The sequence below is a fragment of the Typopeltis vanoorti genome, chromosome 11 (assembly GCF_054136105.1).
Source record: "Typopeltis vanoorti isolate ZY-2024b chromosome 11, IOZ_Tvanoo_1.0, whole genome shotgun sequence".
NCBI lineage: Eukaryota > Metazoa > Arthropoda > Arachnida > Uropygi > Thelyphonidae > Typopeltis > Typopeltis vanoorti.
The window spans coordinates 85,864,089-85,878,486 of record NC_143559.1 but is presented as its reverse complement, the minus strand read 5'-3'; the positions used below and the strand labels follow the sequence as shown (position 1 = coordinate 85,878,486).

At 35.8% G+C, this 14,398-nt stretch overlaps 1 protein-coding gene across 2 annotated transcripts in view; it reads right to left on the bottom strand.

Moving 5' to 3' along the window:
- LOC150101821 (twinfilin-1-like) overlaps positions 1 to 14,398 on the bottom strand; it is a 106,490-nt gene that overhangs the window by 69,115 nt on the left and 22,977 nt on the right. For both annotated transcript variants that reach the window (XM_090400146.1, XM_090400147.1), the window contains exon 3: positions 6,937 to 6,987. In XM_090400146.1, coding sequence (XP_090256272.1) covers positions 6,937 to 6,987 — 51 coding nt within the window. The remainder of the gene's footprint in view (positions 1 to 6,936; positions 6,988 to 14,398) is intronic.

Below are 14,398 nucleotides of genomic sequence, written 5' to 3'. Positions count from 1 at the left end.
ATTTATGAGCCACGACTGCATACTAAGATTGATATAGGTGAATTGAATTAGATAATATACGAGTATAAGTGCTAAAACTTTCAGCACTGTATATTATTCTGAGGTCTGCTTGGATAAGAGTCATCTATCCTAGGATATTGGCTGGCACAGCTTTAAAAAATAAATGTGCCAATATTTGATCAGGAGACAGTCTCAGATAATAAAATTAAGGGTTTTGTTCCTAACTAAGATAAAGCCTCCAATATTTAAAGAATACACGTGACTGGTCTAAGAAACAGCCCAAATTATAGATTGAGAAGAATATAGAGTGATAGATGCAAAAATTGAATCGAGTGTTAGAGATAATCGAGAATTAGAAGAGAGTTAATTATAGTATAGTAAGCAAACATAATAGAAATAAAATATAGAAAAGTACAAAGAGCAATGATTTAACACTATCATACTTTTGCCTTGAACTTATTCACAGTGTCATTGCACCCACAACAGACTCTGGAAATTTATTCCACTCATTCACCACTCTCCAAGTAAAAAACCAAGTTCTAACACCCTTGCTAACCACACTCTTGCCCAGTTTCCATGGATGGCCCCTAGTCCTCCCACCACCAGACCTGTTGTCAAAAATATCCTCTGAATTAATCTTATAGAAACCCTTCAGTAATTTGAATGTCTCAATCATATCACTCCTCTTCTGCCTATTAATCAATTCCTGCAACCCACAAATCTTCAACCTGTTCTCATAAAGTTCGTTCCATAGACCTGCAATCATCTTGGTCACTAGCCTCTGGGTCCTCTCCACCTCCTCCCCATTAAGAAGAAACCCTGGCACCCAGATCTGGGCACAGTAGTCAAGATGGGGGTCTTATCAAGGCTCGATACAGAGGAACAATAACTTGCTTGTCTCTGCTCGTCAAAGTGTTCTTCAGTAACCAAGTGATTTGATGAGCTGATTTACCCACTTCTGCAATGTGCCCCCCCCCAAACTTCAACTCCCTATCCACCAACACTCCCAAATACCTGGCCTCGTCAATCTCCTGGAGTACAGTTCCACTAATGTGGTATACTGCTGTTAATCTTTTCACCCCAAAATGCATAACCTTACACTTTGCCATATTAAATTGACATCCATTCTCCTTAGACCAGTCCTCCAATCTATCCAAATCATCCTGCAAAATTCTGACATCATGTGCATTCACTATTGCTCTACCCAACTTTGCATCATCAGCAAACAAGTGAACAGTTCCTCTCAGATTCTTTCCATGAACATATTAAATAGTATTGGTTAATGAACATATTAAATAGTAGTGGTCCAAGAACAGAACCCTGTAGCACACCAATAGTCACAGGTCGTCTTTTGGACTCTATCCCTAAATAAACTACTCTCTGATATCTCTCCATCAACCACCCTCCTATCCATCTCACCAACCCTATATCCATTCCCATATGTTGCAGTCTATGGATTAGAATTCCATGTGGTATCCTGTCAAAGGCCTTAGCCAGGTTCAGCAGTATCACTGTAAACACATTACCCTTATCCAGTTTCAGCTGTCACTGTGTTATAAAATGTGAGCAAGTTAGTGAGGCATGATCTACCCTTCACAAAACCATGCTGTCCCCATACAGTATCCCATTTTCATCTATCCATTCCTGTAATTTTCTCGACTACTTTCTCCAAAACCTTGACGATTCCTGATATGCTAATCGGTCAGTAATTTGCAACAGCAGTCTTAGAACCTCCTTTATGCAGTGGAACTATTTTTCCCTCTTTCCACCTCATCGGGACTAATCAGACCCGAGACTCAAATTAAACAAAATGGTCAAGTGCACTGACAATTCTTTAGCCACTTCAAGTAAGACTCGAGCTGGTATACCACCCAATCCCACAGATGCATTCACATTAAGGTTTTGTAATATACTATTCACCTCAATTCCCGTATAAACTGTTGGTTCCTTCATTCCTGCAATATCACCACTTGGATGATATACTCTTGCAAAGTGCTGGCCCACTAATTCCACTATATCAACTGATTCAGTTACCTCCCTACCATCGGCATTCCTTAAAATCATTCTGCTGTATACATTTTTTCTTTTACTTGCAGCATATCAAAAAAACTGTTTGGGATTCTCTTTAGCTTGCATAGCTAATTTCCTTTCATAATCCGCTTCTGCTTTTCTTACCACACTCGTTACCCTTCTGGCCTGTGCTTTATACCGTTTGTGTGCCTGCAGGTTCACCTTTCTCCTTAAATTCCCTCCACAGTTGTTTCTTTTTTTTTTTTTTGCAACTCAAGCTTAATGGTGTTATTCATCCATTTACCCCTACTTGATTTACACTCTGGACTCTATGTATACAGTCAGCCATTACCTCCTTCAAACGCTCCTTTACCACTTTCCATATAATATCAACCTTCAGTCCTTGCAGTTTTACATGCCATGGCACTGAACCAAGCAATCTCCTAAGCTTGTCATACTTATCAGCCCAGTAATTCCACACGCACCTTTCTGAATTGAAAATTCCACACATTTAGGCACCTCCCAGGTCAAAAACTTATGATCACTCTCACCAATTGGTGGCAACATGGTCATATTCATTAGTCAAATTCTCAGATGCAATTACTAGATCAAGCACTCTCGAACCTTTAGTATATTCCATTACATGCTATCTCAGGTAGTTATCCCTTAATAACTGCATAAAATCCAATTCCTTCCTCCCATGTGTCCTCTCCTCCTTCCAATCAATGCTACTATAGTTGAAATCCCCCATAATAATTACTCTCCTTTCACTCATTGCATCTATTTGTCTATGCATACTATCTCCACATCTATTCAATCACCTGTTTTATAGCAGAACCCAACTGTATATTTTGTTCCACTAGTCTCAATCTCACACCAAATAGCCTCAAATGTGCTCTCTTCACTATCCTGCAGTTCATCAGCTAGCATCAATACCCCCCCCCCCATTCTTATCTCTCTGTCCGTCCTAAACACACTATACCCTTCACATTCTATCCCACTAGCTATATCATCTGCTCTCAACCATGTATCACTAATGTCAATAACCTGTGAGCAGAAAGAGCCAACCAAGGCCAAAAATTCGTCCTTCTTGTTCTTAATACTCCTGGCATTAAGTACAGAAGCCTGTTAGTCCCACCCCTATCTTGATGCCTTATACTAACTATCCCATTCTGATTTGTTGTCCTTCGTACTAGCTCAGACATATTATACACATTCTTACACTCAACTGCCTCACTGATGTCTGCATATCCCCCCCAATAGCTCTAGTTTCCCTGATTCTGCACATCCACTTTCACTTCATTCAGAAACACTTTTTCCAGTCTCTGCACACCAAATCCATTCAGATGCAAACCATCCATCTTGTATGAGTCCTTTCGCCCATCAAACTCACTCCACACCACTCCTCCTGCATAACCTGTGCATAAGGTCATTTACAATTATGGCCCTCCTTTTCAACTCTTCTCTGTCATAAGTGGCAACAGACTCACTATCTTAACTCTCACTCTTTTCTTTTGGTACCTCTAGTAATTCCTTCAGGTCCTCTCTCATAGCAAATTTATCACCTTTTAAATAATTTGTTCCTGCCACTATTATCATTTCTTTCGCCCTCTGCTTTTGCGCTCTAATAGTCTCATTTACATCCTTAATTTTTGCACCCGGTAAGTACAATTTTTATCGAACTCTCATCTATTACAGCTCTTACTAGTGAATTACCGTATAACACTCGCTCCTTCATTTTCCTTTCACTCCCGATCATACTCTCATTTTTCTTATCACACATTTGCTTCTTTCTGTTATCTGATGCACTTGATAAACAATTTTATAATTGCTCCAGCTGCCGCTTCGCCCTATGTATCACTCCGCACAACCATGCGATCTCCATTTTTTTTTTTTTTTTTATCACTCAAACCATTCTCAAGCTCTGTACTTTTACTTTCACTCTCACCCTCAACACTGCTCTCAATGCTATCTGGCACTACATTGCAAATTTCTATCATATCACTATTTTCGATCACATTATGGCATTCATCTATTTTATCAATCTCACAACCTGAGACACACTTCAAATCCTCGCATTCCTGACACTTTCCCACCACTATCATTATCGAACCAAACTCCAGCCACTTTTGGAAAAGCATACATCCCACAGAAGTTACGCTGAATGAACTCCCTTGGGCTAGATTTATTCAACAAAAAAGGCGATGATTTGGACAGCATTGCCTTTCTTCTCGTTGGTGACATGTGCTACGCTACGTATGTATCTTGTCAAAATACTAATTTAACGCCAATTAAAACAAACTTTTTATGCTAAACAGATTAACTCTGAAATAAACTATAATTCTAGCACAATTATTAATGGATAATGTTTTTTTTTTAAACTAAATCACTTATCTTTCGCAGCTCTTCAAACGTAGTCGTACTATCAATGCACCAATTATGACTTTCCTAATCATTGTAAACTCACACTGCAATGGACCTCTACTGTATTATCACTCTCCAATCAACAGGCTGCTGTTAGAATCCCATATGAGCACAGAGTTTGTCTTTAGGTAATAGATGAATTTCATCACCTAGTGCACGACCACCAACCTGCTTACTGGAGACTTGAAGTGGCCTGAAATTTTGATGTTCAGTTTCTAGAGCAGTTTCCTGATTTTCTAACCCTAAGTCCCCCAAGAATACCAAGTAATTTTTTCGCAACCTTTTGTGAGTAAGATGGTAGGAGTAATACTAAAAAAAATTCCAGACGAGTAACTGAGTGGATGGCATCTGTGTTTTCAACTAGCAGGATGTTTAAATCTCTGTAGCATGAACATGTTTGATGTTTGGGACTGAACAATTTTCACTGTCCATCGGATGATGCATTCTGCTTATGGAGTAACTAATTAAAAAAGTCCTATGTTTGGATCTTTTGAGCAAGGCTCCTCTTTTTACCTTTAGCAAACACAAAAGACTGGATATCTGTAGTATTAACCACAGATTTCAAATCTTTTATGAGTGAGAATATAAACGTGTGAGAGTGATTAAATTACAACCTAAGCAAAAACTATAAAACCAGCATATTTTGTCTGCTAACTGAATGTATTCTCTCACCAGTTTGCATTTTTAAGGATGACAAATCTGAGTTTCTAAAAAGAAAGGACCTGCTACCTTTGTGAGAGAATTCAGCAAAGTACAGTATTTCTCCATCAATGTCTGCCAAAAAAAAAAACAGGAAAATATTGATTTTGAAACAAATGAATACTAATTAAAAGTTCAGCATTTATAGATTAGCAGAATCCTATTTACTTTCACGTAACTTTTGGAAAGTAATAGCAATAACACTGAAAATAACCTACTGAACTTGTATTTCTAGAAATGAAAGGCTGCTGGTCCTTCATTTCTAGAATGTTACCATCATATATAGTAAACTACTTTCAAGTTTCTTCATTCACTTTTTATTTTAAAGTATGTATAATGAGGTAAACAAAGTATTACTCAGGAAACAGTAGAACTGTTAAATACTAAAAGGATAAGAACAGATGTCCTGCATTAATTATCAAGATTAATGTGCAAATAACTACCACCAAAAAATACTCTAGACCAGTGTTTCTCAAACTTCAGATATCCGCATATCCCTTCTTAAATTTTCATTATTACCAAGTAAGTACCACTAAATAACTAATTAAAAAATAAATTCATTAATTAATTAAAAATAAATAAATTAAAATTAAATATCTATTTTATTTGAATTTATGTGTTCATGTAAACAAAAAAAATGATTTATTTTTAAATTTTGGTTCTCTAGAGATGTCAGACGACACACTTTTATCAATTTCATTTAATCTAGATGCAATAAACGTTTTCTTGTTGCTACTTGTATTTGCTATATTGCTCTCTTTTGGGGTTTTTATAAATCCAATCTTTAACCAATGATCCATACGTAAGAATTTGAAGGCTAAAAAAAAATACGGTATTTACTTGAATATAACTAACTTTTTTCCCAAAATTAAAGCTAAAAAATCGTGAAAACTTTAGTTTCTGGAAACTAAAGTTTTCAGAAAAAAACTGAAAATGGTGCGACTTACCAAGAAGCTCCTAATCGCTATCACTACTTTTGGCATCGAGAACAGTTTCTTTGTGTGCATCGTCAGTCATTTACCCAAATAGTCATCTTCTTTCCCATTATTTCAAGCAAAAATTACTAGTAATTTACAAGACTTGAGATACGTAGAGCAGCTAAGAACTGCACATGATTAGTGGGTATTAACAAAAGATCACGCAAACCAAAGACAAATTAGCATTTCAACAGTTGAGTTGATATGTTAATTCCCTTCAACCGAATTCCATAATATCTGAAACACATTCACTATATATTTCTTAGTTTTAACACGTTAACGAAGAGGGTGGTGTCAAGCAAAACCATATGTTCCACCGGCAACATATGATTTTGCTTGGTCTATACAGCAGTTTCTGTTGGAGAGGGGGATGTGATTCATTAGTTAGTGCCATTTTATCCAGGTTGTCTCTAATTGCACTGTTTGTTGAAAAATATGACTCCTTTAATTATGCATAGCCGAAAATTGCCATGTACCCCCTAACGACTTTTTGCGTACCACACTTTGAGAAACACTGCTCTAGACCAGTTATAGACCAGTATATAACTTGGAGCCAATCTACATTACTATTCCAACTTCTCTGCATAAATACTCTCTTGTTTCTTTCTCTACATTTTTACTATTATTTTCAGTGAACAGATACTATTTTCACTTCACACATTAGAAAGAGGAGTTTTTTTAAAAGGTCACTATGTTCCAGGGATCAAAAGATTAGGAACCACTGCTCTAGAATCTGTGGTATTACATAGGATTCAAACATAAGTCATTACATATGCTAAATAAGCAAACTAAATTTATATTATAAATTTAGTAACTAAAAGGATACCATCTTCCCATGATGCTACTGCTTCTCGATAAGCTTTCAATACCAACTGTTCTACACAGAAAAAACATTTAAACATTTATAAATCAAACATGATAAAAACAGTATAAAATGAATGGATTTCTTTAGACTAATAATTTATTCCCATAAAATAATGACTAATAAGGGAATCTGATTTTCTAATTACTTTATGGTATTTCTTTATCCTAGTTGTATAATATATAACAGCAGCACCATAACATTTAGCAACAGCTATGCCTCTGAGGGGAGAGATCTGGGTCTAAATCCTATCCCTAAGGGTGTAAGAAATCTTTATAAGGGAAAGAGAGACCTCTAGGGAGTCAGGGACTCATCAAGGGAGGCCACATAATACATGCACCAACTATCATACTTATTAAAATACAATTTTATTAATACTGACCATAAAAATAAACTTATATTATAGCCTACCAGTTTCAGCAGCAGACTATCTGGCTTTATCAAGGTGTTTATGAAAGACATAAAAACTAGTAAATGCAAATTGAAAGGAACATAAAAAACACTGCAAACCAACTAGTAGCTAAGGTTACACGTTCATGTGAAAGAGAGGACTTATTGTTCTTATTCATTATCATGCATGCATGTTTGTTGTAAACGTGTAATGTGATTACTGGCTAGCTGTAGTTCAGCTTGATTAAGAGAGAGGATAAGATTTTTCCACGAAATGTTTAGAATTACACCTTGATTTCTGTTGAGGTTTCAGTCGGTTATTGACACTATTGTGGCTTCCTTGAATAAACGATGTCTGCAGTGGTCATCGAGATATGGCATGGAGCCATTTTGCCACTCTATCGTGTGGTTAGATGTACAGAAATGATGTGCTAAGCTGGAAGAGATACTTCTGTTGTGGTTTATCTCACCATGTTCTTTTTTGTCTGATTTCTAAACTCCGTGAAGTTTGTCCGATGTAGGCAAGACCACAAGAGCAGGGAATGTAATATACTCCTGGATATTTGTAGAAAGGTACGGGGATCCTAAAACATGTCTGATGCTGGTGGTTGGTTTGAAGACCACTCTGATGTTGTAGGCTCTTAGTATCCTTGCTATTTGATAAGAAATTGACTTGATGAAAGGGATCACTACAGTAGAAATGTGCTGGGAGTGTGATTCTTCTTGTCTGGGGTTGTCACTGTATAGATATTTTTTTTATGATGTTTTGAGGATATTCATTTTGTGATAATGTGTTGGCTATTAGTGAGAGTTCAGTCTGAGTATCCTCCTCTTCTGATATAAACCTTCTGGTCCTATATTTCAACATGTGGATAATGCTCAGTTTGTGTGTCTTGTGATGGTTTGAAGTATAATGAAGATATCTTCCAGTATCTGTGGGCTTTCTGTAAATAGATAATTTGACACTGTTTGATTGTTTCTTTATCAAGATTCAAAAAAATGCAGTTGGTTGTTGTTTTCCACTTCCAGAATGAATTTTATCTTGTTATGTATTGAGTTGATTTTATCCACAAATGATTTTAGTTTTTTTAAGCTGTCTTGCCATATAATGAAGATATCGTCAACATATCTCCACCATGTAGATAGTCTGGGGGAGATTGTGGAGAGAATTTCTTTTTCAAGTTTTTCCATGAAAAGGTCTGCACAAGATGGTGATAGTGGGCTTCCCATTGCTAGGCCTTCTAATTGTTGGTGTATGATGTTGTTAACCTTGAAGAAATTAGATTGAAGGCAGTGTCTAAACATCTGTGTGATGTCTAGAGGAAAAAGATCTTGGATGATGTTTATTACCTCTTCTACTGGTACATTGGTGAAAAGGGATACAACATCTAGACTGGCTAGCATGTCTGTTGGTGCAATCTTAATGGCTTGGAGTTTATTCACAAAATGTTGACTATTCTTGATATAAGATTCTGTTGATCTTATTTTATTATTTAATAAGTTTGCAAGATGCTTAGCCAAAAGGTATATACACTGCTTGCACACACAATATCCAATGGCAATCCATTCCAATCACGCACCACCCTATGAGAGAAAAATCTAGCCCCCCCCCCCTTTCCCTTCTTAGTGGCATTCATTCTCAGCTTCCAAGGATGCCCTCTTATCCTTTCCCCACCCTCCATCAACATTATCAACTGAAGGTTAGTTGGTAAGATTTTTAATTCCTGGCAACCAGAAAATACATGAACCAAAAGAATAAGAGACTAATGAACTAAATAATAATGGGAATAAATTCAAGTGTTATAACTGGCTGTTAATAGAAAGGGAAAATTAGTTTGGCTGTGATGATCAAACTTGGGCAGTTGGCATAATATTCTGCTGGATGATGGGAGAGAATAATATATGCCTGAAAAATTAACAGAAAAGTACTAAACCACACTAGTAATCAGATTACATGTGCACTATAAAATAAACATAATCTGATAATGCAATAATTCTGGTAGAATTTAACGGTGAAGATGACATTTTGAGCATTGGATCAGGGTACCATATGCTGTTCTTTGAAATTAAAATTAAGATGGTCATAAGGAGAGTAATATCTGTGTCTACTGGTTTTATAAATCAGTATGTTTTGCAAAAACATCTGCACCTCACCTGTGACTGGCTAATTCAGTTCTAAATGATGGAAAGCATGTGTGTGTGTGGGCGCGCGTGCATGTACGCCCACACACCACACACACACATTTGGGCATGCATGTATTATGCTACACATGATGATGAGCCATCACTACCCAACCTTTTACTGAGGTTTCATCAGGAGATAGACATGTTAAACCACACTTGGGAACTATACTGATGGCATTTCTACATACAAGTAACAAATTTCTACGTACAAGTAACGTAGAAATTTGTTATACCAGTTCTCATATTTCCATATAGAAGTAAGAAAACAGCATGTCATTTTGCTACTTGTATATGAAAATCACTTCTGCCATTGTCAAAGATATAATACATAAGCAAGGCCAGCTGACCAGCAAGACCTTAAGAGTCAAACCCAATTTAGATAATGACTCCCACCATGACAAATAGAATTTTATATGCCTAAGAAAGGTGTGCTATACACTGAGATACAAAGAGCACCTTTTACACACACACACAGTTTCTTTTACCCAAGTATAAACTTTATGCTTGGATAAAAGAAAGATGAAAACTAGATAATTTCTTGTTAAGTATAATATAAATCAATACGACAAACATTAGTTTTACAAGAGTTTTTAGATAATTTAAATTCATCACAAAATAGATTGGAAATGAAAAGAAATTTGACTAAATATGAGAAATCCACAAATATTGCTAGCTGTATTACAATTCTGGGGAGGAGGGGGATGTTTATATACATTCCTTGTTTAGAATTGTTGGTTAAAGCCAGCCCTGAAAGCACTAAAAGTCGAAATTTATTAAATTCAAAGAAAACGACAAAGATCCCTTTTTAGTCACTGTCTAAATTAGAGGAATGGTATAATCAGTTGTCACAATAGAGGTGGAAAGGGAGCCCTGTACGATATAGTATAGAACTAAGCCCTAGTTTTAATCTCATGCCCAGTTTTACATCCAACACTTCTTTCTAGTTTTATAGTGAGCTCTGAATATAAAAACAAATGCAGAGTATGCTGCTGTTTCATTTATACTATTCACATGTGCTTTTTTTTCTCTTAATAGGTGGATTTATTCTGAAGCTTAAAACAATGTTGGCTTTTTGGGGGGGAGAGGGGGGGCTTAATCCTTTGATTCCAAATTAGAAAAGGCTAATATTTAAAGAAAGTACAAAAGATTCCTTTATTCATTGACTTATAAAAAGTCAAAATTTTGTAGTAATAACAATGCTGAAAATAAGGTATAATTTTTTTTTTTTCAAAACTTTAGAGAGGTGAACAGCTTATTATAAACAAGTTACAGAATTCAAAGTTTTTTTTCACTTCGTTATACTATAAGTTAAAGATGCCAAGAAATTATATTCTTGGTTTCATCCTTTATCCAAGTGTAAGCAAACAAAGTTTGCTTGTAAAGTAACTTCAGTTGGGCTACTTGTAAATAGAGGCTGATGACTTCACACCAATTGCCTCAGTATCCCATAATGCAAGGCACATTGTTACAGATATGTATAATGCTATGCATTATAAGGGCCACTACTCAGACCAGTTTTGACCTTTATTGAGATGAAAAAATAAAGGGGTGCTCATAGGTCTAGAGTAGTTGGTATAGAGGATGCAAGTATTAGGAGAAAGAAAAGACAGATAGAGAGTATGAGAGGTAGAGAAAATGCATCAACTCATTTATATCATCATATAGTCAAAGGATATCAGTTTTCCTTTTTCACCAGTTTCAGATGAACAACCAAAAGACCATTTGAAACTAAAGTGCAAAGATGACTGATGCCCAGGTGGTTAGCCTTATCTCAGTTAACTGCCTTGAGTTGGCCTTCTCTGCCTGGGATTGCTCTCCAGTCATTATGTGGTCTTATGCAATTGGCCATAAGACCACATCGAACTAAGACAATAGAACCATTTAAAAAAACTGTCATAGCAAAAATAAACAGAATTTTATCTCCTTCTGGTGAATATTGCATAATGTGGGTGGTCTACACCACCTAGCCAAAAATTTGATATCCTAGAATGCTTTTCTCTAAATACAAAAATCTGATGGCAACAATAAAATTTCCACAATACAATATTATAAAGCATTTGTATGTCATGTTGCTGGTTTTCAAATCCATGTTTCTTTCTAACCTTCATAAATAATATTTTTCGCATTGTGCATTTCTGACAGGGTTTGAGACACCGATTAGCAATATGTCTAATCTCCATGCAATTAAAGCCATTTAAATTTGGGACAGTTGTCACTCAAGTGATTGTATGAACCACGACACAGGCACTGCCTCTGTACCCAAGATAGTTTACCATAACTTGGGTTGTACCAATGTTGACAAAATTTGGTACAGGCATTGTCATATCCATTAGGGAGAAAAACAAAATGCTAAATGAACACAATTCCTGTAGAAAATGCTCAACAGGAATGTAATCAGGAAAACATATCAATACTTGAAATAAAAAAAAGACATCAAAACCCTGAAATGTGAAAAGGCAACTGGAATAGGTGATATTCAACCAGAAATTCTCAATATGAAAGTATAAAAGTTGTACAGTGGCTATACTGCATAATTCAGAAGACCTGGTCAGATGGTCAAATTCTAGATTGGAGTAGAGGTCGCATAGTATCTATAAAAGGGAAGTAAAACTGAATGACTAAAGTGAATAACTGCTGTAATAAATTTGGTATGAAAATCAGTAATAAAAGACAGTGAAAATAGGCAGACACATTGAAAACATCAACTACATCCTGAATTGAGAAGTATAGAACAAGTAAAATATTTTTGCAATTAAGGCACATTTTCTAGTGAAATGGCAAATTAAATGTGGAAATAAACAGAATTAGCAAAGCTGGTATGGTAAGAAGTGTAGTCAACTAAATACATTTAAATGGAGAAAAATTAGTCAAAACACTCAACTAGCTATATACAAGAGTGTTCAAACAATTTTAACTTATGGATCTGAGAGCTAAATTAGAAATAAAACAGTGATCAAAGACTGTAGACTACAGATAGCATCAGTAGAAGTATCATTAAAAAAGGAAGATATTGGGAAAGAACTTTGCATTGTTAGCATTCAGGAATGTGTTAATAGAGCTAGTGGTAAGCTGCCATACTATTCAGGGAGTATGGTCAATTAAACAGAATGGGAGAGGAAGGTTAATAAACCAAACTTTTGTTGCCCAGGAAGGCAGTATAAAGACCCAGGGAAAGACCAAGATAATAGATGTGCCTTAGACAGAAATATAAGATCTGATAATACTGGAGTCTTGATAGATAAGATTAATTTGGAGGAAAGCTGTTGATAGGAAGTTAGTAATGATATAACTTTTTCATGTAGTACCATCATAATATCCTGTAAACCCCTGAATATACATGTCAGGAATTTGATAAGGCAATCTGAATACTAATTTTAAAAATAAAATTCTATAAAAACTGAAATTGATATGGATACAAACTGAAAAATTTGCTCACCCAATGTCTATGGGACATGATGCATAGTTAAGTGAGCTTCTGTTTCATGTGCAACACATACAAGACACAGGAAGTAGAGGAAAATAGTTTGATGTAAAATCATTGGTCAAATAATGAAGCACACTATATTTTGTTATTTCTCATCTATATGAAACAGATTATGAAAGAGTGGCATTAGGCCTAATATCAAAATTGGAGATGTTAATCACAACTCCATATAACAATCTGATGTTGCACTCCTAAATAAAGCCAGCAGAAGTTCATAGGATTATGTAACTAAATAACTGCTGTATCAAATTTGGTATAGCAAACAGCAAAGACTATGAAAATAGGTAAGAACACTGAAAACAACAGTTGCATAATGAATTATTATACAAGTAGATGACTCATTATGGGAGATCCACATCAACCTTTACACATGCACAATACCTATCATACCTCTTCTTCAACTCATTCATTGTCAGGGTACTCAACTACATATGACAATTCATTCCATTCATTCACCTCGCTCTAAGCAAAAAATCTAGTCAACACATACCCCCTTACTAACTATACTCTTACACAACTTCCAGGGGTGACCCCATAGTTCTCTATTTGTCATATATTGAAAAATTTATTTTGTGTCAATCGTATAAAACCCTTTTGGTAACTAACAAGTTTCTATCCTATCATATCCCTCTTTTCTACCTATCAAATTAGCTTTGCAACCAACATCAATCTATGCTCATCGGGAACATTCCAAAGACCTGTCACAAGCATGGTTACTTTTCTCTGGATCCTTTCTGCCATCTCCTGATCCCCCCCGCCCCCCAAGAAACCCAGGTGACCAAATCTGTACACAGTAATCGAAAGGCATCAGAATCTTAACCTCATAAAGAGGGATATCATTATCTTTACTTGTGTGTTTATCAACATCCAAATAATCCTTTCAGCTATTTTGCAATATGACCTATGAACTTCAACTCTGTTCACCATTATCTCCAAATCCCTAGCCTTATCAATTTTCTGCAATCCACTACCATCAATGTGATAAACAGTATGTAATCTTTTCAATCCAAAGTGCATAACCTCACATTTTGCAACATTAAATTGACAACCATTATCCTTTGCCCAGAATGCTAATTTATTTAAATCATTGTACAGAATATCTATCTACATCACCAGGGTAGGCTCATCTATAGGGGCCGGGCCCCACCTACATTTGTATAACTAGCCCAATAATTGTAGTTTTAAAAAATATGTTTCTTGTAATTATTATTTTTTGATCTATTTCCAACACGTCTTATTATTTAATAAAAAAATTACTGTAGTATTTTGTGGCAATATTGTATAATGTGACTTAGTACGGTCTCTGGGCCAGACACAGCTGTCCCTGTTTCATACGTGTAGAACACAGGGCATGTATGAGGCAAGTGC